The sequence below is a fragment of the Lutra lutra genome, chromosome 12, assembly GCF_902655055.1.
Source record: "Lutra lutra chromosome 12, mLutLut1.2, whole genome shotgun sequence".
Lineage (NCBI taxonomy): Eukaryota > Metazoa > Chordata > Mammalia > Carnivora > Mustelidae > Lutra > Lutra lutra.
Genome location: NC_062289.1, coordinates 65,373,443 through 65,401,442, shown reverse-complemented (window position 1 = coordinate 65,401,442; position 28,000 = coordinate 65,373,443). Strand labels below are relative to the sequence as shown.

The 28,000-nt window shown below is 48.4% G+C and overlaps 2 protein-coding genes across 3 annotated transcripts in view; one reads left to right on the top strand and one right to left on the bottom strand.

Annotated features, from left to right (window-relative positions):
- On the top strand, positions 1 to 25,808 carry YPEL1 (yippee like 1). Its single transcript, XM_047696746.1, has 5 exons — positions 1 to 188; positions 17,313 to 17,595; positions 20,501 to 20,544; positions 21,331 to 21,439; positions 22,578 to 25,808. The coding sequence occupies exons 2-5, from the start codon at positions 17,479 to 17,481 to the stop codon at positions 22,665 to 22,667; spliced, it is 360 nt and encodes a 119-aa protein (XP_047552702.1). The 5' UTR covers positions 1 to 188; positions 17,313 to 17,478; the 3' UTR covers positions 22,668 to 25,808.
- Positions 24,959 to 28,000, bottom strand: part of PPIL2 (peptidylprolyl isomerase like 2) — a 30,133-nt gene continuing 27,091 nt past the window's right edge. Inside the window, exon 21 of one of the 2 annotated variants that reach the window (XM_047696742.1) lies at positions 24,959 to 27,983. In XM_047696742.1, coding sequence (XP_047552698.1) covers positions 27,870 to 27,983 — 114 coding nt within the window. In that variant the 3' untranslated portion in view covers positions 24,959 to 27,869. Of the gene's footprint in view, positions 27,995 to 28,000 lie in introns of both variants that reach the window. The other variant, XM_047696741.1, reaches the window with a different exon arrangement.

Genomic DNA, 28,000 nt, shown 5'->3' with positions numbered 1-28,000 from the left:
CCCGGCTCCAAAACAAAGGGCAGGCGGCCCGCGGGGCGGCGGCCGGAGGATGCCTCGCGCCCTGCGGAGGCGCCAACGGCCTCAGCGCGTCCCGGGCCGCGCCGGCGCCGCCTGAGAGCCGAGCCCGCGCTGACCGGGGCCCGGGCCGGATGGGCGCTGCGGGCCGGGGCGCGGACCGCCGAGCGGCCGTGAGTACGGGCGGGCCTGGACACTGTTGCGCGGGCGGCTACTCTGGCGACCCGAGGCTCCTGCGACAGCGGGCGGGGCCCGGAGACACCTGTTGGGCGTCCGGGCCGGCGGGCGGGGCGCGAGCGGGCCGCACCTGTGGATGTTTTTGTTCTGATTGGATTTTTTGTTGTTATTTGGTTCACTCCGTGTTGGAGCAGACCACAAAGCCTGATCTTTGATTTTTGCCCTCCTTTCTTCCTTCCCTTCCCTGCCTCCTTCCCACTTCAGCCACGAAAAAAATTTACAGAGAGGATGAACTAGATGCCTGCTGAAAATGGGCTTTTCCCTCTTTAATAACAACAACAAAAAATGTTGCGACCCGGAGTGAAATGAGGACAAAAGAGGGTTCCTAGGAATGTTTATTAGAAGAGGGGGATGTTTTCGAGTTACCCACATAAAGATCGTGACTAAAATGAATTGTTCTCTGTATCAGTTCCCTGCTCGTAGCACTAGGCTTTTTTTTTTTTTTAAAGCACAGCTTGCAGGAGCCATAGCTTGGGAAACCTGCTCAGTAGGGTCCCCCTCCCCCAGGCCTGCCTCTGATTGACATCTTTGATGTCCAGATAATGTGCTGAGTTCCAGGATTGGGGGGGGGGAGGCTATAATTTCATTTTGCAAAGATAATGGCTTTGGAAGACCTCAGTTTCCCCACCCCCAAGCTTTTTTGTTCAGTTGCATTTCTTCTTCCTCTTTTTGGCCAGAACACACACTTTAACCTGTTGTTTCCTTTGCCAAGAATGTTATTCTTTCCACCCACCTCCCTCCTAAACTAAGCAAGCCTCAGGAGGAGGCTTACCTCCTCTAGGGAACTCTTCCAGGTGACTCACCTGAGCAAGCCCGCTCTCTCCCACACCTGTGCACCCTCCAGCCTCTGCTCCGTTCTAGTAGATGAGTCCCTGCTCGGTGCCAGGAGCTGTGCTGGATGCTGGGGTGGTTGAGTTTTGTAATTGTGCGCTGATTCCCTCTTACCCCTGGCCCCGGGTTCTTGGGTGACAGTCATGGTACACTTGAGGAATGCTAATACTGAAGCTCTCCTGGACCCTTATGCTCCCTTCCCTTGCATCTCACAGGGCTAGAGTGTCTTCTCCTTTCAGGAGAGGTAGGACCAGAACGAAATCCTGTCCCACCACAGACCTGTAGCACAGAGTCTGGCTTCTGTTGGGCACTTAAGAAAAAAAAATAGCTGAATAATCTTAATTACCAATCTGAACAATAGTCTTTGCTTTTTCTTTTTCTTTTTCTTTTTTTTTTTTTTTTTAAGATTTCATCTTTAAGTAATCTCTACACTCAGTGTGGGGCTCCAGCTCACAACCCTGAGATCAAGAGCCGCAGTCTGCACCGACTGAGCCAGCCAGGAGCCCCCATAACCTTTGCTTTTTAAACGAACTTCTTGTTTTGTAATAACTTTAGATTTCTGTGAAAGTTGCAAGGGTAGTCCAGACAGCCCTGGTATGCCCCATGCCCAGTGTTCCCCAGTGTTAACGACCCTCTGCTGTCATGGTGCCTTTGCCAACATGAGCAACTGACATGGAGACATTCTTGTAGCCTAAGTCCAGACATTAAATCTTACCATTTTGAAGCCTTGGAATGTGTAAACCTCTTTATGTTGGAAGCAGCTTTCCTATAAAATCTCTTCCTGATTTTCCTGCCTGTCGTCCCTAAGTTTCACAAGGACCTAGTGTCAAGGGACAGAGAGTGGAGAGGGCGAGGGGCTGCCATAGAGTTTGAATGTATCCCTCCGCACCCCCGGGAGACTGAGAAACTAGAATATGAAGAGGCAGTATTCTTAGTTATTCGGTAGCATATATAACCACTTCGCCCTAGAGAGCTGTTCTGACGTGGGGAGCTGGCAAAACCAATCCTCAGCCACTGGGAGTGCTTGAAATGCTGAGGTCAAGTTGCCAGTAGAATCTGCCTGGGTGGATTTAATGCCAGGAAGATATAAAATTGGCATTTCAAGAAGCTGCTTTGCCGAAGTTGAATAACACAGATTCTGTTAGCCTCAGAGCCCCGACACAAACATAAGAAAGGGAGGAAAGCCCTCTGGTTAACTAAGCCCATTTTGCCTATTTATTGCTATCACTTTTAATTTGTGAGGGCATGGCAGACTGCGTAATGACACCTGTCCTCAACTTGCTGGGTTTTTGATTTTTGCCTTTTCCATATGTTCTGTTAGAGCTAGGTGCCTGCTGTAACTTCAGTAGCGACTTACCTATGTTTGTAGAAAATATGAAAACTTTGAAAAAGAAAAAGGCAGCAGCAATGGAAATCTTCCTTTCAAACTCTTCATTTGAGGTTCATTTGGTTTTCCATCTGTAGAAAAGTAGTTAGATCTGCTAATCAGCGAAACCTCTAGGGAGTGGAAATCTTGACATGAGATTTCAGGGGAGGTTGGAGAAAGTTCTGAACAACCAAGACATAGAGGGCTAAGGGTTCTGGGGAGGACAGCAGAGGTTGGATTCAGGAAGGAAGTCCCTGTTCCTTCTGTGATAGAAACCCTCTGAAAAGCTGTCTGCTGGTGAGAGAGAGATGGAAATCCTGGAGCCAACACTGTGTCATCCCCACCCAGGGAACATCCCCTTAATCTGGCTTCTGAAGAGCCTCAGAACCAGGACTTCCCGGTGGGGAGATGCGCTCGCCATCCCTCTGTCCCGCTGTCCTATAACGATGACACGACCTCTTATGTGATTGTCTGGACCACCTTGTGAATCACAATTTACCCTCATTTTACAGATAAGGCAACAGCTTGTCTTGCGGTTCCCTGGCCACCAAACACGGGGCACAGTTTGAGCCAAGCGCTGTTGCAGCTTTGTCCCTGCTCACCCCCAGTAGCCTGTCTCTTGGCAAACCTCCCCTCCTGGGTCCCTTGGGCTGTCACCTGGCTTCCCAGTGTTGGCACTCTCACCCTCAAGCACTGGCCCCCTTCGATTGCTTTTTGCATCTCTGGTTTTTCCTTCTCTTGCTCCAACACAGGCCTTCAAATGTTTATCCCACCTTATCCCACCGTGGGTCCTGCTTCCATCAGCCTTCTGGGTCCCACCCTTTCAAGTGAGAAGGGCAGTGGTGTGTGTGTAGCTAGCACCTTGGTCTTTCCCCCTGTCAATAGCAAGCAAGCCAGTAAACTCTGCTAGGAAGTGTCCCTAGGCCCTGACTGTGGGGAACGTTGTTACTAGTGGGAGAAATAGAAAAGAATGTATTACAGGTTGTTGGAAAAGAAGGGCTCAGTGCAAACACATTAATTAGTCTTGTAGGAGACAGATGGCGGAGGCAGAACCTAAGGCAGCGGGGAGGAGGGGTGAGGACCAGGACCTGGAGGGCAGAAGAGCTAGGCCATGAGGTGTTGAAGTTGCACAGACACCCCTGCCCAGATTCTGGAGAAGCTGTGGGGCTTCATCTGGGGCCAGACAGACAGGTGGTAGGACTGAGGAAATTTTCTTGCCCCTCCCAGTGGGTCCACGGATCACCAAGCCTGCAGTTCCTGAAATGTGTGGAGAAGAGCATTTCATCCTGTAATTCCAGTGAGAAGGCAGACCGTGCACGTGAAGGGAAGCTGGTTCTGCCAAAGGCAAACTGGCCTCCTGCCATTGCCCTTTGACATGAATCCTTCCAGGCCTTTCCACACCTGCGCTTTGTGTGTGTGTGTGTGTGTGTGTGTGTGAGAGAGAGAGAGAGAGAGAGAGAGAGAGTGAGTTTGAGTAGTTGGTACATACCTTCGGTATCAAAAATCTAAAGTCACCGGGACGCCTGGGTGGCTGTTGGTTAAGCATCTCCTTTGGCTCAGGTCATGATCCCAGGGTTCTGGGATCAAGTCCCACATCAGGCTCCTTGCTCAATGGGGAGCCTGCTTCTTCCTCTGCCTGCCGCTCCCCCTGCTTGTGTGCTCTAATAAATAAATAAAATATATTTTTTTAAATCTAAATTGTTCAAAAAGCAAATGGTGAAAAGGGAGTCACCTTCCCCGTGCTTCCTAGACCCCAACTGAGGTCCAGGGGCGTGTGCCCAAGAGCGCTGACAGGTGTTACCAGATGGCTGCAGCACAGCCAGCCCTCGCCAGTGGTGATAGCAACTTCTTAAAAATTTTTGCCCATCTGCTAGGTTGTAAGACCTACCAGACTCCCTTTAATTTGCTTCGATGAGTGAAGTTCACACAGGTTCATGTGTCTGCAAGGCACAGCGGTCCAGGGTGTAGGCTCTGGCTTTGAATCCACTGCTTACTAGCTGTGCAACCTTGGCAGGTTGGTTAAGCTCTCTGGGCCCCAGTTTCCATATCTGCACAGTGGGACTCAGAAGAATCCCCACCTCCGAGGGTTGCTGCCAGTTCGTCTGGTTCTTGTGAAGTCTGCTGCTTAGAATAGTGTTGGCCTAGGCGGGTGGTCTCTGCATAGCCCCATGTTCCCTTTTCCATGGAAGATGTGGATGTCCCTGCCCGAGCCACCCACCCGGGGTCCTACTTCCACCATGAACTCTGGCTAAATGCTTTGTATGCCCCCCAGGAAGGAGGAGGAGGAAGTAGAGGGCTGGAACTGAGCCTGTCACCAGGTAGTGGCAGGGTGGGGAGGTGGCGTGGAGAGTAGGGAGAATGGGTGTCCCAGGGTGTGGGGCCCTCAGGAGCCTCCATGCCATCCCGGAAATGTCAGAGCTCCCTGGCTGGGGCTTTATTTCTCAATGTTTTTGTCTTTCGAAGTGTGGTAACAGCACCATATGGACATGGGCCTGATTCACGTTCTCTTAAAATAATTATGCGTGTTTATTTTAGGAGAGACATTTCTGGAATCCAGAATATTGTTTTTGCTCCAAAAAATTACCCCACAGTAATATCTTCTGTGTGGGTGGGGGGATGGTTGCTGCCCTCCAAACCCAGGGGAAACATAATGTCCTATAGTAAACATGATTCACAGGACCCATCGGCCTTTCTCTGACTTCACGGAGGCTCCTAACTCGCCAGTAGCTCTATGTTGTAAAAGCCCATTTTGCGCACTGGGTGCCTGAAAATTTGGCCGTGATCTTGCCAGTGTCCCAGCAGATACCCAGTTTAGAAGCCTAGTGGAACCACCACCCAAAACGCTTCTCTGGAACCACAAATCCAGGCCTGACCGTTGCCCTGGCTGGGCCCCCTCTGCTGGGTGGCGACAGGGGTGGCAGTCAGGACAGAGACGGTGGAATGTGTATATGTAAGGCACACTCCTGCCTTGGAAGGGTTGGCCGTGAGTGCTGAGCATGGACAAGGCTCAGTAAAGGTGACAGGAGACTATGAGGAGGGCGGTTCCACAGAGACGGGCCTTCTGGACACTGGCCGCTCCTCAGGCTGAGGTCAGCTGGGGCGAAGGCCATCCTTGGAGGCCTGCAGTGGAAGGACACTTAGCTGTGCCATTGAGCAATTCACGATAAACAGAAAAGCCTTGGTGAGTTGCCACTTTGAAAGGTGGTGTCCCATACAAAGGGAACTGCATGTGAGCTAAAAATAAGAGGTATTACCCCCTTTATTATTATGAATAAAAGTGAACCCCCCCTTTTTTAAAGTAATCTCTCTACCCAGCATGGGGCTCGAACTCACAACTCCAAGATCAAGAATTACACACACTGCCAACTGAGCCAGCCAGGCACCCCGAAATCCCTTGTTTCAAGGCTGGAGGGAGTTTCTGGGAGTTTCTCTATTCAGTCACAGGGAGCAGTGTTTCTGCCACTAAAGGGGCAGGACTCTCGAGACCTGACCAGGCAGCTCGTGAATAGTCTGAGATTCCTGTCTCTTGGCCCCTTTACCACATACTTTTATTTTTTTTATTTTTATTTTTTTAAAGATTCTATTTATTGTCAGAGAGAAAGCGCACAAGCAGGCAAGTGGGAGGCAGAGGGAGAAGCAGGCTCCCCCCGGAGCAAGGAGTCCCATGCAGGACTTTATCCCAGGATCCTGGGATCACGACCTGAGCCGAAGGCAGCGGCTTAATGGACTGAGCCACCCAGGCGTCCCTACCACATACTTTTAGAGTCTTCATTGAGGGAGTCTGAGGAAAGAAAGGACAAAACTGAAGACTCCTTTCAATAAAGGGGAAAGACTCAGGTGAAGGTATGAAACCAGACTCAACATGAGTTCAGTAAAAAGTCAGGTCAGAGGGCGCCTGGCTGGCTCAGTTGGTAGAGCGTGGGACTCTCAGTCTCTGGGCTGTGAGTTCAGGTGTAGAGCCTACTTTAAAAAAAAAAAAAAAAATTTTTTTTTAGAAGTTCTTTCCTTCCTTATGAGTCATCACCAAATTGTGGGGGGGCAGAGGAGGTTGCATGTGTGGATTGACAGTACCTGTGTGGCCCGTGTAGGACATGGGGTGGGAGCTGGGCTGCTGTGGGTGGGATCCATCCAGACCCCCATCCCCATGACCTCAAAGATGGGAGGGATACCAGGGTTCCGATTCAGAGTCCCCAGTAGTTTGGGCAACAAATAAAACCCAATAGAATGTATCAGGGCTAATGTGATGGCTTGAAAAGGTTAAAGTTTTGGGAATCCCTGATAGGGAATATCTAATACAATCAGACTTCTTCAGAGGCTCCCTTAATCCTTGGTTGAGAAGACTTTGAGTGGAGAAAGAAACCGAGCTTCATTTTGGAAGACAGATTTGTAGGCGTCCGTGTGTGTCCCTTGTGTGGAACCTTCCTCCATGATATTCTTGCTGGCTGATTTTCTCTGTTGGGAAATGGGACAACCATTAATTTCTGTTTCTGGTATAAAATAGGACCCACCTTTTCCTTTTCCTACAGATGGGTATCCATAACGTCCAGCACCATTTTAGGAAACCTCTCTCTCGCAGTGAGCTGCGATACCACGGTCATTGTATCTGGTGTCCATCTAGGCATAGGTCTGTTTCTAGGTTCTCTTTCGAGTCCTATCAGCCCGTTTTCCTGTCCCCTGCCAGCACCGCTCTGCCCCCATGACTGTGGAAAATGGCAGGACGGCTCTCTGTCAGACTTAGGTAGCAAACGTGTTTCCATCATGCTCTTCGAGAGTGCCCTCATGGTTTTTTTGTTGTTTTTTTTTTAAGATTTTATTTATTTATTTGAGAGAGAGACAGTGAGAGAGAGCATGAGTGAGGAGAAGGTCAGAGAGAGAAGCAGACTCCCCGCGGAACTGGGAGCCCGATGCGGGACTCGATCCTGGGACTCCAGGATCGTGACCTGAGCTGAAGGCAGTCGTCCAACCAACTGAGCCACCCAGGCGTCCCGCGCCCTCATGGTTTTGACCTTTGACAGGATGGGGCTCAAGACACACTACCCTAACATATGTCACCATGCATGTTGACTGTCTTAAGGTGGAGGAATTTGAGAAAATGACAGAAGGAAGGAGGTCATTCTGACCTCCCCCTTTGCCCTGATTCCCTGACACAGGTCATAAGACCCTCCTGGGAAAGGTGTCCTCCCTGTACGAGGAGGAGGGAAGACCTTCCTATCAGAGACGGAGAATTTGGGGCCAAGAATTCTGCACAACCTTATTAAACCTACCCTGTCTTTCTAGTTACTTCTTCACCACAGAATACCCCCTTGATATGACCTCTGATGACCTCTGCCTTGTTCTTCACAAATAAATTCTTTGTCTAAGTGATAGAAAAGCTTCCTGCTCTGTTGCTATTGGTTCTTCATTCTCTTGTGGAAACATTCCATAAGATCTGTGTGCTTTTCTCCTGCTGATCTTTCTTTGCCAGTTTAATTTCCAGACCCAGCCAGGGACCCCGAGAGGGTTGAGGAAACCTTTATCCTCCCCTATAGACACTTTTAGGATAAATTTTAGAATCCAGTCTCGCTGCCTCTCACTGGCTTCCCTGGCTTGCATATGCACGTGTGTACAAACACGCGCACGTGCGCACACACACCCCCAACACATCTTACTGGATTTTGATTTGAATTGCATTTTTTAAAAAGATTTTGTTTATTTGACAGAAATCACAAGTAGGCAGAGAGGCAGGCACAGAGATGGGGGAGGCAGGCTCCCTACTGAGCAGAGAGCCCGATGTGGGGCTCGATCCCAGGACCCTGGGATCATGACCTGAGCCGAAGGCAGAGACTTTAACTCACTGAGCCACCCAGGCGCCCCGATTTGAATTGCATTTGATTTAAAAATTACTTCTGGGGGTGGGGGGTGCCCGACTGGCTCAGTCAGCAGACAGTGCCACTCTTTGATCTTGAAGTCATGAGTTTGAGCCCCACGTTGAATGTAGAAATTACTTAAATAAAATTCACGTATGTCTGGGTGGCTCTGTTGGTTAAGCATCCAACTCAGTTTCGGCTCTGATCATGATCATTTAGGGTCATGGGATCAAACTCTGCGTCGGGTTCTACTTTCAGCATGGAGTCTGCCTGAGATTCTCCCTCCTGCACAGCCTCTACCCCTGTGCTCATGCTCTCTCTCTCTTATATAAAATAAATACAATCTCTAAAAACAAATATAGTTAAAATAATAAAAATAAAAATCACTTTGGGGAGAATTCATATGTTTACAATATCTTCCGGTCCTGATCTTGGTTTATCTCCATTTATTTAGGTATTCCTTATTGTCCCTCAAAAATGTATGCTCTCTCTGTAAAAATGTTTCAGGTCTTTGAATTTATTCTTAGATACTTTGTACTGTAACACTGTTGCCTAAGTGTATATTTTTCTATTCTGATTTTTTAAGATTTTATTTATTTATTTGAGAGACAGAGATCACAAGTAGGCAGAGAAGCAGGCAGAGAGAGGAGGAAGCCGGCTCCCCGAGGAGTGGATAACCCGATGTGGGGCTCGATCCCAGGCCCCTGGGATCATGACCAGAGCTGAAGGCAGAGGCTAACCCACTGAGCCACCCAGGCGCCCCTCTATTCTGATCTTTATGTCTTGTTGCCTTGTCTTGCAGAGCTGGCTGGGACTTGGGGAGAGGGGGTAGGGCCGTGTGGAAATGGTGGTGTAGAGGCTCATTCCTGACCTCAAAGAGAAAGTTTTCTAAGTCTTACCGAGAGGCTGATGTTCATTGTGGGTTGTTCCGTTTTTATAGATGTCTCTTAACAGATAAGGAAGTTCCCTTATTTCCTTAGTCTGCGCAGAATGTTGCTAGAATTGCCAGTGGATGTTAGATTTTGTCAAATGATTTCTCTGCATCTATTGAGATAAACAGATTGAGAGAACAATAGGTGGTACATTGTATTAACTGTACTTTCTAACGTTAAATGATTTTGAATTCCTGTGATAAAGTCAACCTAATTGTATTTTATTATCCTTTTAAAATAGTATTAGATTCCGTTTGGTAAACTGATTTTGGGTGTTTGCATCTTGGTTCATGAGAAGAAAATTACAGCCAATTTCATTCTTGCACTACCCTCATCGAGGTTTGGTATCAGGTCAAGCTAGCTGGTTCATCCCCATTTCTTTAATGTTAATCAGATTGTTTGGGTTTGTTGTTTCTTCCTGAGTCCTATTTTTCAGTTATATTTCTTCTAAGAATTTATCTGTGTGATTTACGTTTTCAAATACATTCAGTTGATCACAACATCCTCTTACCCTATAAATCTCATCCAAAGAAAGTGTTATCCCATCTCCATTTCTGCCAGGTTATTACTTCTATCCGATCTCTCCCTCCCACCTCTTTCCCCAAATCAGTCGAACAAAGCTTTATCAGTTTTATCTGTCTTTTCCAAGAACAAACTTTTGGCTTTGTTGATCCTCTCTTGCATGTTTTCCTTGCCTGTTACATTACATTTTTTCCTTTTTATTTCCTTCCCTATATTTTCTTTGTGTTGTTTCTCTGTTGCTTTTTTTTTTTTTAAGATTTTATTTATTTATTTGACAGACAGCAAGAGAGGGAATACAAGCAGGGGGAGTGGGAGAGGGAGAAGCAGGCTTCCCGTCAAGCAGGGAGCCTGATGCAGGGCTCAATCCCAGGGCCCCGGGGTCATGAACTGAGGCAAAGGCAGACGTTTAACTGACTGAGCCACCCAGACACTCCTCTCTGTTACTTTTTTAACTTCTATTTTTAAAAATATATATTTTTAAAGATTTATTTATTTATTTGACAGAGAATGACTGCGAGAGAGGGAACACAAGCAGGGCGCAGAGAGAGAGGGAGAAGCAGACTTTCCGCTGAACAGGGAGCCCCATGTGGGGCTTGATCCCAGGACCTGGCATCATGACCTGAGCCGAAGGCAGACGCTTAACAACTGAGCCACCCAGGCGCCCCTACTTTTTTTTTTTAACTTTTAAAGATGGTTGTTTACTGTTGGTGAGAATGCAAGCCGGTGCAGCCACTCTGGAAAACAGTATGGAGGTTCCTCAAAAAGTTGCAAATAGAGCTACCCTATGACCCAGCAATCACACTACTGGGTATTTACCCTAAAGATACAGATGTAGTGATCCAAAGGGACACATGCACCCCAATGTTTATAGCAGCAACATCCACAACAGCCAAACTGTGGAAAGAGCCCAGATGTCCATAGACAGATGAATGGGTAAAGAAGATGTGGTCCGTATGTGTGTGTGTACATGCACACAATGGAATACTACTCAGCCATCGCAAAAAAACAGAAATATTCCCATTTGCAATGATGTGGATAGAACTAAAGGGTATTATGCTAAGCGAAGTAAGTCAGAGAAAGACAAATATTGTATGATCTCACTCATGTGGAATTTAATAAACAGGGATGCCTGGGTGGTTCAGTCAGTTAAGCATCTGCCTTCGGCTTGGGTCATGATCCCAGGGTCCTGGGATTGAGCCCCACGTTGGGCTCCCTGTTCCACAGGAGCCGGCTTCTCCCTCTCCCACGCCCCCTGCTTGTACACCCTCTCTCTGTCTCTCTCCCTCTGTCAAATAAATAAATAAAAAAAAATTTTTTTTTAAAAAAGGAGGGAAAGAAAACAGAGGATCATAGGGGAAGAGAGGAAAAGAAAACCAGATGAAATCAGAGAGGGAGCCAAACCATTAGAGACTCTTAATCATCAGAAACAAACTGAGGGCTGCTGGAGGGGAGAGGGGTGAGGGGATGGGGTAACTGGGTGATGGGCATTAAGAAGGGCACGTGATGTAACAAACACTAGTGTTATATAACACTGATGAATCACCGAACTCTACCTCTGAAACTAATAATACACTATATGCTAATTAATTGAATTTAGATTTTAAAAAATTCTCTGAGGGGAGAAAAAAGTCAACCTTAAAAAAAAATCATCACAGCAAGATTCCCTGTGTTGCCTTTTGACATCCACACCCACTTCAGCCCCCTCTAAACCCCCAGCATCCTCTAATCGGTTCCCCATTTCCATGATTTTGTCACTTCAAGAACATTCTACAAATGGGATAATACAGTATGTCACCTTTGGGGGGCTGGCTTTTTCTTTTTTTTACTTAGCATAATCCTCTGAAGATTCCTTCAGGTCGTTGGGCTCCCTGCTCATCAGGGAGTCTGCATTTCCCTCTCCTTTTCCCTCTCCCCCCAGCTTAGGCTCTCTCTCTCTCAAATAAGTAAAATCTTAAAAAAAAAAAAAAAAAAAGGGTGTTTAGCTCATCATTTCAACCTATCATATTTTCTAGTCTACATCCTGTAAGATTATACATTTTCCTTTAAGTACTAGAAAGTAGGTATTTTATTATTGTTTAATAATATTAATAAAAAGATCTTTTAATTTCCATTCTTAGACCCATGAGTATATAGAAATACATTCCTTTCTCTCCTCAGATTATACTTTTTTAATATGAGAGAATAATTGACACACAATATCCTATTAGTTTTAACTGTACATAATATTGATTGGGTATTTTTATATATTATGAAATGATCTCCACCATAAATCTAGTGTCCCCTGTCCCCATACAAAATCATTACAAAGTTACTGACTATATTCTCTATGCTGTACATTATATCCCCATGAATTCTTTTTTTTGTGACTGGAAGTTCATACCCCTTAATCCCCTTCACCTACTTTGCCCATCCCCCCACCCTGTCCCCTCTGGTAACCCACCATTTGTTATCTATGAATCTCTTTCTTTCTTTTTTTTTAAGATTTTTATTTATTTATTTGACAGAGATCACAAGCAGGCAGAGAGAGAGGAGGAAGCAGGCTCCCTGCCGAGCAGAGAGCCCGATGATGCAGGGCTTGGATCTCAGGACCCTGGGATCATGACCTGAGCCGAAGGCAGAGGCTTTAACCCACTGAGCCACTCAGGCGCCCCTGTGAATCTCTTTCTGTTTTGTTTTTTCTTTCACTTTTTTGTTTAGATCCCACATACAAGTGCGGTCATATGGTGTTTGTCCCTCTCTGACTTCTTTCACGTAGTGTAGTACCGTTGACATTGAGCCGCGTACAATTTTGTGGTGAGATGACTGCGTGGTGTTCCACTGTGTATGGCCACATCTTTATCCATTCATCTATCAGTGGACACTTGGCTGCTTTCATCGCTTCCCTTTTCTCCCCATCCTTGCCAACTTTTATTTTTTTTTGTCTCTTTGATAATAGCCAATCTGACAGGTGTGTGCTGATAAGTTATTGAAAAACCACAATAAAATGAAAACTAGTTTTGTATTTCCCATATGATGAGTGATGCTGAGTCGTCATCTATCTTTTCATGTGTCTGTGGCCGTCCGGATGTCTTCTTTGGAAGAATGCCCATTAAAGTCCTCTGCCCATTTTTCTTTTAAAGTAGGCTGCGCACCCAACGTGGGGCTCAGGACTCACAAGCCCTAGATCAAGAGTTGCTCACTCTACCAACCGAGCCAGCCAGGCGCCCCCCCTGCCCATTTTTAACCAGGATATTTGTTTTTAAATTGTGTGAAGTCCCTTGTATATTTTGGATATTAGCCCCTTTTCAGACGTGTGATTTGCAAATATTTTCTCCCATTACACAGGTGGTCTTTTGTTGATGGTTTCCTTTGCTATGGAAAAGCTTTTCAGTTTGATGTAATCCCACTTGCTTATTTTTTTCTTCTATCGCCCTTGTCTGGAGAGGTGGGTCCCAAAATCATACCACTAAGCATGAGGTCACAGAGCTTCCTGCCTATGGCTTCTTTGAGAGTTTAACAGTTTGGAGCCTTACTTTCAAGTCTTTATTTTTGTGTACAAAATAAGACAGTGGTCCGGTTTCCTCCTTTTGCACCTACTGTCCAGTGCCCCCGGGGCCGTTTAGCGAAGAGACTCATTGTATATTCTCACCGCCATTGTCCTGGGTTGGCCGCACGTGTGTGAGTTTTGTTCTGGGCTCTCTAGTCATCCTTTTGATCTGTGTGTGTGTCTTTGCACGAGTACCACACTGCCTTGAGTTCTGTGGCTTTGTAGTATAGTCTGAAATTAGGGACTGTGATACCTCCAACTTTGTTCCTTTTTCTCTAAATTGCTTTGGCTCTTGGAGTCTTTTGTGGTTTTATACATATTTTAGGATTCTTTGTTCTATGAAAAATGCCACTGGTATTTTGTCAGGTGTTGCGTTGAATCTCTAGATTGCTTTGGGTAGGATGAGAATTTTAAGTGTTCTTCCAATCCATGAGCACAGAACATCTTTCCATTTCTTTGTGTAGACATACATTTCTGCATTTCCAAGCATACAAAGATTTTTCTTTTCTTTCTTTTTTTTTTTTTATAAGATTTTATTTATTTATTTGACAGGGATCACAAGTAGGCAGAGAGGCAGGCAGAGAGGCAGGCAGAGAGGAGGAAGCAGGCTCCCTGCTGAGCAGAGAGCCCAATGCGGGGCTCGATCTCAGGACCCTGAGATCATGACTTGAGTTGAAGGCAGAGGCTTTAACCCACTGAGCCACCCAGGAGACCCCCAAAGACTTTTCTTGTTAGGTTTTCTTACTGATTTCTAACTTAAGTGTATTTTGTTCAGAGAATATACTGTGTTTTAAGTTTGGGGAAGTTGGTTGAGACTTGTAGGGTGGGCTTTTTTTTTTTTTTTTTTTAAGATTTTATTTATCTATTTGACTGAGAGAGATCACAAGTAGATGGAGAGGCAGGCAGAGAGAGAGAGGGAAGCAGGATCTCCGCTGAGCAGAGAACCCGATGTGGGACTCAATCCCAGGACCCTGAGATCATGACCTGAGCCGAAGGCAGCGGCTTAACCCACTGAGCCACCCAGGCGCCCTAGGGTGGGCTTTTGCAAACGTTTGCATGCTGTGCATGAATGTGGGTTCGGTAGTTCTTACAGCTTTCTCCATGTCTTTTAGGTAAAATTTGTTCGTCACATTTTGCATATCCTCTCTGCCCATAATGATTTGTGTTTGTTCTATCAGTCACTGAAAGGCATAGTAAAAGAGAAATGTATTTATACTATATATGCTATGTTTTAAGTATAATATAAATATGTAATAAGTATACCATATTTACACACTATAATCAGTGTTCCTATTCTTTTTTTTTTTTAAACAGAGCTTTATGCCCCGCATGGGGCTTGAACTCACGATCCTGAGATCAAATGTCACGTGCTCAATGACTGAGCCAGCCAAGCACGCCCAGTAATCCTATTCTGATTGAAGATTTATTTCTTACTCCTTGCAGTTATGTCAGTGTTTGATTTATATATTTTGAGGCTATGTTATTAAGTGATAAGGTTTACACTTGCTATTTCTCTCCCTGTTATTTTTATCATTGAGAAGTAATCCATTTTTCTATCTAGCAAAAGTCTTCCCTTAAATATTTATTTAAGGGAAGTGCTAATGTGTTAATATTTTTTCATTTGCATATCATACTTTTTCTGTCCTTTAGCCACCTTTTAAAAAAATAATTTCTACACCCAACATGGGCCTCAAACCCACGACCCCAACATCGAGTCACTGCCCTCCCGACTGAGCCAGCCAGATGCCCATTCCTTTTACTACTTCAATTTCTTTATTGTGAATCACATACATATAATACATAAGATAAATATATTGCCAGCAAATAATTATAAGCCTTATGTCTGTGTTGCCACCACCCAGGTTTCTAGCCTTATCTTTTAGCCACTATGTGTCCTTACTTTGAGTTATGTCTCTTGTAAATTAAGTCTAGGTGAGTTGTTGAACTCACAACTTCAAAATCAAGAGATACATGTTCCCTCAGCTGGGCCCCCCCTTTCTTGCGTCTATTTAGACTGACATTTTATCATTCACTGATATGCCCCTTTGTAGGTTTGGAATTATACAGTTAGGTTTTGTTGTTCTAGAAATGTCATCAAAATCACAACATTTATCCTTACTTTCCCAGAATCTGAAGCTTAACCAATACTTATAGCTACTTTTTTGAATAATACAAGGACTCTAGAAAGTTTTCATCAGAGCTCTCACCCTGAGTTACTGTGCTCATGTATTACGGTGATATATTTTTCTTTTATATTTTTAGGAGAGAACGGGGGTGGGGGGTGGGAGAGAATCTTAAGCAGACTCCATGCCCAGCGCGGAGCCTGAGACAAGGCTCAGTCTTACGACCCTGAGACCATGACTTGAGCAGAAATCAAGAGTCCGATACTTAACCAACTGAGCCACCCAAGCGCCCCACACAGTCCTATTTCTTCAAAGCTCTACAAGATACTGCTGTTCTGTTTACCCATGGACTTACCATCTTCTTCATTCCCATTCTTTTTTTTAGACTCTCACGTTTAGTGCTGTTTTTCTTTTGTCTGAAGCACATCCTTGCGCTTCCTCTAGTGATACTTCGCTGAAGTCAAACTTTTTAGTTGTCTGAAAACATCATTCCGGAATTCTTGAAAGATATTTTCACTGGATGTAGAATTCTGGAATAGCCATCATTGTCTTTCAGGACCTTAAAGGTACCTTTCCTAACTGCCTTCTGGGTTCTGTTGTTCTACTTAGGAAATTGTTCTGTTGAAAGGTAATTTTCCCTCCCCTTCTGGATACTTGTAATACTTTTATTTCTCTTTCTTTGGTGTTCTACAGGTGCTCTCCCCCATTTTTCCTCTCACTTTACCATCCATCAGTCTAAATACGTGTGTGGGCCTTCACTGTCATTTGCAGGCAGTCAGGCCCCATCGATGTTGTGAAGGCTTTCCCCTATGGTTTCATCTAACTGTTTATAGTTTCCATTCTTTTTTTTTTTTTTAAGATTTTATTTATTCATTTTACAGACAGAGATCACAAGTAGGCAGAGAGGCAGGCAGAGAGAGAGAGGAGGAAGCAGGCTCCCTGCTGAGCAGAGAGCCCGACGCAGGGCTCGATCCCAGGACCCTGGGACCATGACCCGAGCTGAAGGCAGAGGCTTTAACCCACTGAGCCACCCAGGCGCCCCTATAGTTTCCATTCTTACAATGATTTTTTTTTAATAGTTTGGGGTTTTTTGTGTGTGTTTATTTTAATTTTAAAAAAATTTTTATTTATTTGACAGAGAGAGCCAGAGCAGGAACACAAGCAGGGGGAGCTGCAGAGGGAGAACCAGGCTTCCTGCCGAGCAGGGAACCTGATGCGAGCCTTGATCCTGGGACCCTGGGATCATGACCTGAGCCGATTGCAGATGCCCAAGCGACTGAACCACCCAGGCACCCCTCATTCTTACATTTAGGTCTTGGATCCAGTTTGAGTTATTTTTTGTATATGGTGTTAAATAAGGGTCCAGCCTCGTTTTTGTTTTGCATGTGGATATCCGGTTTTCCTAGTGCCGTTTGTTGAAAAGACTGCCCTTTCCCCACTGAATCATCTCGGTCCCCTTGTTGAAAATCAGTTGAGCATATAAAGGGTTTGTTTCTGGAATGATATGTAACTTCTTCACGATTAATTAAACTGGATCCCTCCTGCGTATTCATAAATGTCACGGTGCTTTGAGTCATTAATTCCAGGATTTGGGACAAGATGTGTGCCGTCCTGCTGCTGGCCTCACTCAGATGGGAGGCTTATTGGCTGCTTTTTCCTTTATGTTTCCAGAAGTCACACACAGCCTAAAATGCACTAAATCAGATGTTTTTCTCAAATGATCTGGATGTAAAAGTAGTTCACTCGCCACTTCCAATGGCATCTAGAATGAAACCGTGACAAATAGTAAAGAATTCGATCTTCTGGGTCTGCCTCTCCCCACCCTGTTCCTGGGAACACACAATTCCCAGGCATCCCTCCTCGAAGTCTCTCGTTCCCTCCATAACCCTGTGCTTTGTCATGATTGGTTGACAGGTTGTGACGCTTTTCTCTCGTCCCAACTGTGTGGACAGTGCCACACGCCCTCCGAACGACGACGGCCCTTGCGTGCATCTTCCGCTGTTTTTCCTGTCAGAGGGCCCAGCAGAGCCGCCGGCCGTCCAGTGCCAGCCCTGAGCTGAGCGAGGAGCGCCCAGCCGAGATGGTGAAGATGACAAAATCCAAAACGTTCCAAGCTTATTTGCCAAACTGTCACCGAACCTACAGCTGTGTCCACTGCAGAGCCCACCTGGCCAACCACGATGAGCTGATCTCCAAGGCAAGTGGTTGGTGTCTAGGGAGCGATGGGCTCCCGGTCACCGTGATTGTACCTCCCTACCAGATGGACATTTGACCATCATGTGACTTCCGGGGTTGGTGGCATCCTAGGAGTCTAGGGCCTTCTGGGCAGCACTGATGAATGTTTTGTGCGTGATTGTGACTGACTGCTATCTTGTTATCTCGGTATGACTGTGATCTTGGTGTGCCATTGGGCATGGTGTTGGCACAGGGGGTGGGTGTTGGAGGGCTAGGCAGCTGGGACAGAAAATCACAGAAAGCAAGATGAGTGTAGGTTATTTGTCAGAGCAGTAGAGTTCACATAAGACCAAGAAACACTGAAGGAGCAAAGGAAGTTTAGAAGATCTGTGGAAATAGTCCAATAATGAGGAAATTAAATGTTAACTCGGAATACTTAAGAAGAAAACAGGGTATCATGGGGGGATGGGAAAAATTGGATCTTTTAGAAAAATACCCATGAGGGAAGCTGTGAAGAGGGCCATCTTTGTCATTAGTCAGTGATGCCCCAGCCCGAGGGAGCCGTTCCTTGATGCAGGCGGGTCTCGTTATGAGAAGGCTCTGGTTTTATCTGTGGGCCACCTCCGGCACCCCACCTGTTCCCAGGAAGTTTTATTGGGCCACAGCCACGTTTGTGTGTTTCTACAGCACTGGTGGCTGCTGTTGGGCTGGCCAGAGCACCAGCATCCTTACTGCAGAGGCCGTGCAGCCCCCAGAGCTGAAAACATTTCTCAGCTGGCCCTCGTTTATGGAAGTTTGCAGACCTCCTGCTCTAATCTGACTTCTGTCTCACCCCCCCCACCACAGATCTGGCCACATCACGGATCTAAACCCTGTTTAAAAAATAAGGATTTGTGGGGTGCCTTGGTGGGTCAGAGGGTTAAGCATCTGCCTTCAGCTCAGGTCATGATCCCAGGGTCCTGGGATGGAGCCCCACATCAGGCTCTCTGCTCAGTGGGGAGCCTGCTTCCCCCTCTTTCTCTGCCTGCCTCTCTGCCTACTAGTGATCTCTGTCAAATAAATAAATAAATAATCTTAAAAAAATTTTTTTTTAAAAAATAAGGATTTATAGGGGTGCGGGGGTAGAATTTGAAGAGCAGGCAAGAGAATTAGGAAAATCGGTCTACAGAATTGAAGACTAATAAGGATATGAGGGGAAGCCCATAACATGATTATTTGTTAAACTGGACATAAAGTAATATTCTTAATTTTGGAAAGCTACTGGAAAGGAAAACTCTTAAGAAGGGTTTTTCTTTTTCTTTTTAAGTCTGAAAGCTGTATGTTTAGATCAAAACACCACTAGCCTCAGGCCAGGGTATGCGGCAGTATCAAAGAGTCCCCAAACCACAGGGGCTTAGTGGCTTAGCATGAGGGTCTCTGTATTGCTCCAGTGGATGTGTGTCCCCGGTCAGCAGGGGCCGCTGCCGTCTGTGCCTGTGCGAGGGACTGCGCGAACCAGCACAGTGCGGTGTTGTGTGCACGGGAGGCAGGGACAGATCTGCTTTCCCCTCCTCACCCCTGACTCCATTCCTTCTGCTTGTCTCTGTTAGTTGTGTGGCAAAAATGGTCTCTTTCTGGCCTATAAGATCATGGTTTTCCCTTTATCTTTTAAGATTTTATTTTTTCAAGAATGTGAGAGAGAGGGAGAGCACAAGTAGGGGAAGGGGCAGAGGGAGAGAGAGAAGCAGGCTTCCCACCAAGCGGGGAGCCCGATGTGCAACTTGATCCCAGGACCTCTGGATTGTGACCTGAGCCGAAGGCAGACACTTGATTGACTGAGCCACTCTGGTGCCCTGTGGTTTTCCCCTTAATTGAAGGGCCCCCACAACACGGCGCGGCACAGCGTGTTATGGCTAGCTCTCCTTCACTTCCCAGTGTAACTCTCTCACCACACACGCTCGTGCCCAGCTGCTTCCGTCCCCTTCTTAATGTCTGCATGTGTCCTGGATGTGAGTGCCCTCATTTGCTCACTTGTGTGGGTATCCACGTGTCCCATGCTTTTGCAATTGCAAATACTTACCAGTAACCGATCTTGTCACACATTTCCCTATGTGCTCTGGTTGGTTTGTCTTGACAGTGAATCCTTAGGAGTGGAGTGGCTGGTCACATAGCATGTGCCTCTTACATTTACAGATACTGTCACCCTCTGCTCCATTCAACATGCCTCACAGTCTTTTGAATTTGTGCTGAGGGAGTAGGCAAAAAAACCCCAAACAAACCCCAAAACAAAAACAAACTAAAAAAACACTCAAAGAAGTTCTCTTCATTTGGTTATTTTTGAGGTCCCTGTGTTCCGCTCAGTCATTTGGACCTGGCACCGAAGCAGACGAGCCCCCCATCTGTCTACGAGGGAACTCCTATTCCCTCTTGTTGCTGAGAGTGCAGGGTGCGGGCGCTAAGTCTGGAACTGACCCGACTGTACCCCATCCTGCCTCCATTATCACCCCAGACTCCGTGGGTATGCTACAAGCTGTTCCTTGGCTTAAAGCACTTTCCTGGGGGAGATGTCACCGGAAGGTCCCTTCCTCCAAGGAAGGAGTCATCTTGGGATGTGGTTTTGCTTTCAGTTTCAATGGCAAAGCATGGAAATGTCCCCTCGCCCCTACTGTCTGACTGACGGGAGCTAGTCCAGCAGAGAGAATCGGGACACTGAGCGGCCCCTCTGGGGCTCTAGGAGCGCTTTGACTTCTGGGTCCTGTGTGGGGTCCGGGATCCTGGAGGCCTGTGGTCAGCGCTCATCCTGAGCGCTGCTCGAAATGCCCCACAAGGTGGCCTTTCCACCCACGTTGAAGTCCATGACCTGAAACAGTCTCTCCACCTTCATCCCTAAATGCCAGACTTTTCCTCTTACCGCAGTACATCTGTTAAAATTTTTTTCTTCTTTGCAGTCTTTTCAGGGAAGTCAGGGACGAGCCTACCTCTTCAATTCTGTGTGAGTACTACTGCCATTGGCCTTGTGGACATGGCTGTGTCCATGGTCCGATTACATTCAGTGCTCCTGTCCATCCATGCACGTGATTACGCAAAGCTGGACTGTGCAGAGTTCCTTGATGAGATAGAATGATGCAGCGGTTTTGTTTTTGGTTTTTTTTTTTTTTTTTTTTTAGATTTTATTTATTTATTTGTCATAGAGAGAGAAGCGAGAGTGAGCACAGGCAGACAGAGTGGCAGGCAGAGGCAGAGGGAGAAGCAGGCTCGCTGCCAAGCAAGGAGCCCGATGTGGGACTCGATCCCAGGACGCTGGGATCATGACCTGAGCCGAAGGCAGCCGCTTAACCAACTGAGCCACCCAGGCGTCCCTTGTTTTTGGTTTTTAAGATCTTATTTATTTGAGAGAGCATGAGCCTCGGCGGGAGGGCAGGGGCAGAGCGGGAGGGAAAAGCAGGCTCAGGAACCGGGAATCATGACTGAGCCACCCAGGTGCCCCTAGAATGACCCAGTGTTTTGATAGCTTAAGGAATTCTGCTCTCTTTAGTGTGAGAGTTTGCGGGAAGGGTGTGCTCTTACCTGAGACCCAGCTTCCACATGAGGCATGGTCTGTGACCCATTTGTGGTGGGTTTGATTTTTGACCGTGTTCTGTGCAGGGCGGTGGTCACGGCCCCCGCAGCCGTCCCATCTTGGGATTCTGGAGAAATAAGTTGATCCTTACCCCAAGGGCGGTGGTGGGCAGGGGCGGGGCCTCTGGTCTTCAGCATGGTCCCGCCTGCTCCCCTGCAGGGTCAACGTGGGCTGTGGCCCGGCGGAGGAGAGGGTCCTTCTCACTGGGCTGCACGCGGTCGCAGACATCTACTGTGAAAACTGCAAAACCACGCTCGGGTGGAAATATGTGAGTACCCATGCACTCCGGGCCCGCGGAGCCCGCGCCGACTCACCGCGGTACCGAAACAGGCGTTACAGTCAGGAGCAAAATTTGCAAAGGACTAAGACCTCCTGCCTGAAGTGTCCCGTGTTCTCGTTGTAGCTTGTCTTTCTAGCCAATTGAAGGTGAAGGTCCTCACATGGTTGTACCCGCGCTCCCCTGACTCCCGGAGGTGGGACGTGGGTAACAGCCATGCTGGCTGGCGGGCATGGGGCCCTGCCCTCCGAGGGTCCTCTGGCAGGAGGGGAGCGGCCCACCCATGTAGGAGACACTCCCTGGTGGCTGGGGCGGCCCCCAGCAAGGCCTGGCCTCACTGGCCCACCTGGGGCTTGGCCCATAGGCAGCTTCTGCCGCCGCCCCCCCGCCACACTCCCTGATCCCGTTGTTCCCCACCCCTCCTGTTGACTCCCAAGTCTGTCTCCTGTGCCCCCGACCACCACCAGCCGTGGCACCTGAGAGGTGCGTCTGGGTGTGGCTAGTGCCTGCCTGTTGTCCGCTACAGCCATTCTGGCCATCTTGGTCAGGGCTGCCTGTGCTTCCTCTTTCTGGAATTCCTGACTTCTGTCCTCCACATTCCTCGACACACATGAGGAGACGCAGTACCCGGTGTGGAGATGGGCTCCGAGAGGCCTGCATGTGCACACACATAAACCCTGCCAAGCCCCATTCCGTTTCTACCTTCACTGCCCAGCCAAGGGTCTTCTCTCTCACTCCAGCATCTTAAATGACCCCCCGGTGCTGGCTATAGTGGCCTCCACTGGCCTTTTACCTGCAGTCCCTGCAAGCAGGATCTCGCTCCCCTTCCTCCCTCCCGGATTGTCTTACACATGGTAGATGCTCAGAGACAAACTTGAATTACCCTTTCCCTGTGAAATGGATCTGTAAGGTTAAGGACAAGTAGAGGTGGGCTGCCCTTCCCTGCCCAGGCTTGTCACCGAGACAGACCCCTCCCCTGGCCCTGGTCTGCGGAACAAGGGACACCTGGGGAGATTTGACCCCATATGATTATTTTCTTTGCCAACAGTGTAATGAAGTTGAAAAGTGAAGTCTATTCTGTCCTGAAACCTTCTTTCTACTTTTCTTTTTTTTTTTTTTTTTTTTCAAGGAACATGCCTTTGAAAGCAGTCAGAAATATAAGGAAGGAAAATTTATTATTGAGCTTGCCCACATGATCAAAGACAATGGTTGGGAGTAAAGTGAAAACTTCGTTCTCTTCTGAATACTAGTTTGTGGAAGAGACTGTAAGTGTAACGGAGACATAGGAGCACCCTGGATGGCCGTATTTCTTGAACTTGAACCTTGCGGCGGGCGGGCCTTTCCCGGCCGTTCCGGTGGTAAGGTGTCCCTCCAGCCTCTGTCCTGTTCACGTACATGGCTGTTTCTGAAATGTTTCAGTGACCTTTTTCCCAACTTCTCAAGTTCTAGAGACAGAACCAATTGATGACTTATCTGTCTAGTTAATACCTTTTTTAAGCTATGCCTTTATGATAGAGTTTGGCTTTGCTCTTTCATGTTTGATAAAAAACAAAAACAAAAAAACAAAAATTTCTGCGGACCACAGGGTTAGGGCGCTTTTCAGAGAGCAAGTTCACGCCGCTCTTTTTGAGTAAGGATACTGGAGGCCACTTTTTCTCCTAATTCCTGAAACTACAGATGAGTTATTCCTCTTGCAGATGAGCTGTTAAGGCATAGTGCTCATTTAGGAATCTTCCAGAAACAGTCAACAAATCTGTACACCAAGGGGCCTTTTTTTTTTTTTTTTGAAGGCTTGTTCAGAACTAGAAGATACCACTGATTACATTTTAGACAAGCTATAAATAGAGAAATCTGTCTAATGGAACATCTTATTTAAGCCAACACTTCTTTATCTAGAAAGCAAGCATTAGCAAAGGCTGTTCCAAGGGGCTGCAGGCGCGCATGTGGGGAGGCCGCAGTCCGGCAGGGCTCTGGAAGTGGAACTTCTGTGTCAGTCGCTGACAGAGTGGTCCGCGCAGTGAGGGGTGAACTCACTGGACGGAATCAGATCGGATTTCCTTTTCTGTTCTGATGTACTTGAAGAAAAAGAAATACTTTTACATATGGAAGAGGCCAGAACTAGCAGGATGAACTTCCAAACTTGAGATTTGGGAGATCATTTTAAAATTTTTTTAGGAAAGGTTAAAGTTTCAAAACAGATTTAAACTTTGTAAATGAATATGGGTCTCCCGTGCCCCACTGGCTCTGCCCCTTGAGCTGACACAGAAGGGACCTGGATGGTCGTCTAAGCCTTGTGTCTCAGCAATGTATTTTAAGTTCCGATCCACCAGTGCCTCCGCAGGGAGACGGCACTACGCAGGGTACTGGCCAGTTTTCAGAGAATGAAGGCCAAAAACCATTTCCAAATCGGTTTTGGTTTTCAAGTTTCTGACCTGACTCCAGCTGCCTGGCCCGGCCTGCTGTTCCAGGAGTCTAGCAGGGCTTTGGGTGTAGCATGGCATGAAACTCCTGAGACCCCACTGCCGAAGGGCAGGAAAAGGGCCTAGCGAGGCAGGGAGAAGGGCAGTGAACCCAGACGTTTCTCAGCCTGGCCAGTGGCTCTGAAACCACTGCAGCAAAGGTCAGCCCAGGGGCGAGTGTGAGCTGGCCAGGAAGGGCGAGAGAACGGCTTTCCAGTCCTATGGGAGGTCCCTGCCCTCCCCGGAGCCCAGAGCCCATGACCTGGCACTGGGCTCCCCTGACTGGTTCTGGCATAGCTGCTCCCCCAGAGCTTCCCTTTTGGAACCGTCTCTCTGGCTAAGAGCGAAGCCTTAGAACGTGGGGAGATGCAGCGCCCCACTCTGGGTGAGGCGACGGGCACCCCGGTTAATGTCCGCGCATATCCCAGCATCAAGGGCAGGTCTTTGTACAGCTGTGTGGGCTTCTGCGCGCGCAGGTACTCCAGCAGGCTGCTGCTTCCCCGAGCTGGCGTCCCCCGCAGGTTTAGGTTGTCCCAGCACAGTCCCTATGGGTATAAGTTCACGTTCAGCTGTACAGCCTTCAGGCGCCCCGGGGCCAAGGCCCGCACGCGTGCGCACCTGCTGCCAGGCTCTGAAACCCGAAGACGCTTCACCCTCGAGCTGGCACAGGCAGCGTGGACATCTGCGGCTTCGGTCCTCAGTGGCCACTTTGAAGGGACGGCAAGGCCCTTTAATTTGAGGAGTGAGTGCTCCTCATTGAAAACTTGGCCTAAACTAACATTTCTCTCCTTGCCTTGGTTCCTCTGCAAGCCTCCATGCTGCGCCCGAGGCCGCGAGAGGATGAGGGCTGGGGGGGGCGGTGGTCCTTGGGGCACCGAGGGCCAGGCTCCTGAGCGTTTCCCCACAAGCTCTTCGTTTAAACTGAAGAATCTTCTCAAATTCCTCTGACCAAGTTTTGTATATACTAAACGTATATTTAAAGCTTTTATATGTTCTGGGCAAGTTTACTGCTCCTTGGATTTGAGCACTTTGGTTTTTGTATTGTCTTTTGTGATGGCATTGAAACATTTTTACTAGTGGTCTTAGGCTTTTTTTTTTTTTTTTGGTAATTGATACCAACGAAAAACTCTTTACCACTTTTATTTGTTGGTCTTCTGAAAAATCCAAGCTCCTTTCAAAACCAAATGAACAGACCGTGAGCTGGCTTCAGGGGAAGGACATTCAGGAGACCACACACAACCAGACGTGCTGGCGAAGTGTGGGAATGTTCCACCCTCTTAAATTCCGAGACACTAAATATCATCCTGCGACTTTTATTTAAATTATTTAAAGTATTTGTTTCCTTAAAGAATGGGAGATGATGCCAGGACCAGAAATGCATTGAACTTCAACCATGTTGCATTCTCTGGCATGGCGCGTCTGCTTTACCAGTGTGGTTTCATTTCGTTGCTGTTTTATATATACATATATATAGTATTTTTGTACCTGAATGCTTATTCTTGATGGCATCTGTCAGATATTAGGCGAGATCAGACATGGGAATTTTTCCAAAAGCCCTTTTAATTTACCTGAGGACCTCACCAGGTACTTACAAAATCCAAGCGGTTTAGTATTTAGAAAACTAATTTAAAAGTTCCAAAATGACCTACAGAAATGTAAACCCTCCTTTGTCAAAGGCTCTTGGGTGGGTCTGCAGCCTAGGGTGGGCTGGCCATGCTTTGGGCTAGGTGGGTGTGGTCACTGGGTGCAGCTGGAAGGACGGACAGATGGACAACAGCCGGAAGGTTTGCCCCTTGGAGCAGGACTGCCAAGCTCACGTGCACAAGCCTCCTTCAGCCTCTGTGTCCAGCCCTCTGTCCTCTGTGTCTGTGTGAGGTTGAAAAATAAAGCTTCCACTGTCAGATGTGTCCTTTCCGGTAGCACCTCCTGTCTCAGGTGCCCTGCCCCAATGCTGAGGGGCCCTGGGTTCCCGCTGGGAGCTTTGCATCTCCGAGCTCCTCCTGTGGCTGCTCCGGTCCTGTGTGGTGGCATGCAGCCTGCCGTGTCCTAGAGCAGTGTGCCACCAGGCTCCCCACCAGGCTAAGTCTGGAGTGGGTACATGCAGGCCAAGAAAGCTTCACCTTAGCTCCCCCTGCCCCCAAACTCAGAAGGCTGAGGAGCCCGGGGGCCCTCTGGAACCTTCCCTCTCCAGGGCCGCCTCTGCACCCACCCACCTGCACCCTGAGTCACCAAGAGCTATTCAGAGGTCTGCGAGTGTGTTCACACGGCTGTCCCTGAGGCAGCCCTCTCCTGGGCAGACCAGGTTCCTGGAGGCATTCTGGGCACAAACACCAGCTCCCTGATGTTTTGGTGTAGCTGGGAGGGATGGTGGGGAGGTCAGGGAGAAGGGTGACAAGGGCCTGGCCCCAGGTGCAGAGGGCTGAGTGGGTGCTCTCTAGAACCCCGGGTCCCTGGCTACAGTCACAGGGAGAGGACTGCGGAGGGACAGGGTGTGTGGGGAGCACAGACCTTGTTTTCCACACACAGGACAGCCAGTGACTGGTGTGAAACGAGGACAATGGCCAGGCAAGCTCTGGGAAGGGGGCCCAGATGGCACCAGGAGGATCTGTGCAAGGGGCTTAAACAAAGGCAGGCTAGAGAGCAGGCTTGGGTCTGGGGTTCAGTATCCGAGGTGGAAAGAGGGGAGCCCTGGGGTGCCTGGGTGGCTCAGTGGGTTAAGCCTCTGTCTTCGGCTCAGGTCATGGTATCACGGTCCTGGGATCGAGCCCCACATCAGGCTCTCTGCTCAGCAGGGAGCCTGCATCCCCCCCCCCCCCCCCGCTGCTCTGCCTTCTTGTGATCTCTGTCAAATAAAATCTTAAAAAAAAGGGGGGGGGGGACTCCCAGGTACATTCGGAAGCTGCTATTGACACTGATGGACCTGAGGTTTGGGTGAGGGAAAGAACAACAAAGGACAGAGCGTAAGTGAGGTTTGCAATGCGACAAGCTGGAGGGGGTTGCGGCCCGTGCCAACATGAGGACAGGCCTCAGGAGTGGGTGGTGAGGGGGTGTACAGCTGTCCCACGCTTCTGCAGAGGCATCTGGGAAAGCTGAGGTAGTGTCGTCAAGGTCAGGAGCAGGGAAGCCACATGGGCACAGGCTACAGAAGAAACAGAAAACAAAGGGCAGACCAGCAAATGTTAAGGCTTTTTTGACATTTATAGAAAAATAAAGGAAAGGGATTTTTAAATCCAGAAACACTGGTGAGACTGGTCTGAAAGCCCTAGTGCTGGGGTGAAGGGTCAAATGTTTGAGCCCGAAGTCAGGCCCTAAGGGTGGGGGGGCAGCTGCTCCCATGGGCTCTTCGTACCATCCTGAGGCGGGGGGCCAGAGTAGGCCCACGGGGTAACATGGCTATGACTGCCCAGAGTCCTTGTGGGGGGCGGGGGGGGCGGGCAGGCCTCAGCGAGTCCAGGCAAAAGGCAGCAGGAGAGATTTTAGGAACTCGGGTCAAGGCTCTGGTCAAGGGTCCTCAAGCCACAGGCAACAGGAGCTCCCCAGTCTGTGGCAGTACCCAGGGACTGCCCTCCCCGTGGCCTCGGGCGAGGAGGTCGGGCTCTGCAAGCCTGTTTCTAACGCGGTGCCAGGTGCTAACGCTGAGCAAACAGTGCCCAAGGGAGACGACAAAAATGGGGCTGGGGAGGAAGGCAGAGACTCTGCCTCTGCCTTCCTCCCCCACCCAGGCACACCCTGCAGGTGGGCCTAAGGGCCACAGCCCACGCCTGGTGGTCTGAGATCTCATTCGGGCTTGGCCCCGGCCTGGGAAGAGGGTCGCGCCACCGAAGCGAGTGAAGGCGGGGAAGGCCCGTGGACCCCGGGGCCAGGCAAGGGGACTCCAGCAACAACAAGCGCTTTAGCGAGCTCTAGTCAGAAAGGTGGAGAACTCCGCGGCGTGGGTACAGGCCCCCAAGCCCTGAGTCCCTCTAGGGCTCCAGAGGGGCAGACCTGCTGCTACCAGGAGCTGAAGTCCCCAAAGCCTCGGCTGGGCTTTTTCTTGGCTGCAGGGACAGCTGTGCTGGTTGAGGGCTCTTCCTCTGCTGCCCGTTTCCTGGGA

What these genes read in the sequence shown, in the direction of transcription:
- YPEL1 (XM_047696746.1), top strand. Translation starts at nt 17,479, where the DNA reads ATGGTGAAGATGACAAAATCCAAAACGTTCCAAGCTTATTTGCCAAAC. An exon ending in GCCTACCTCTTCAATTCTGT is followed by an intron (nt 20,545 to 21,330) that starts GTGAGTACTACT and finishes GCTCCCCTGCAG; the next exon opens with GGTCAACGTGGGCTGTGGCC. An exon ending in CCACGCTCGGGTGGAAATAT is followed by an intron (nt 21,440 to 22,577) that starts GTGAGTACCCAT and finishes TTTTTTTTCAAG; the next exon opens with GAACATGCCTTTGAAAGCAG.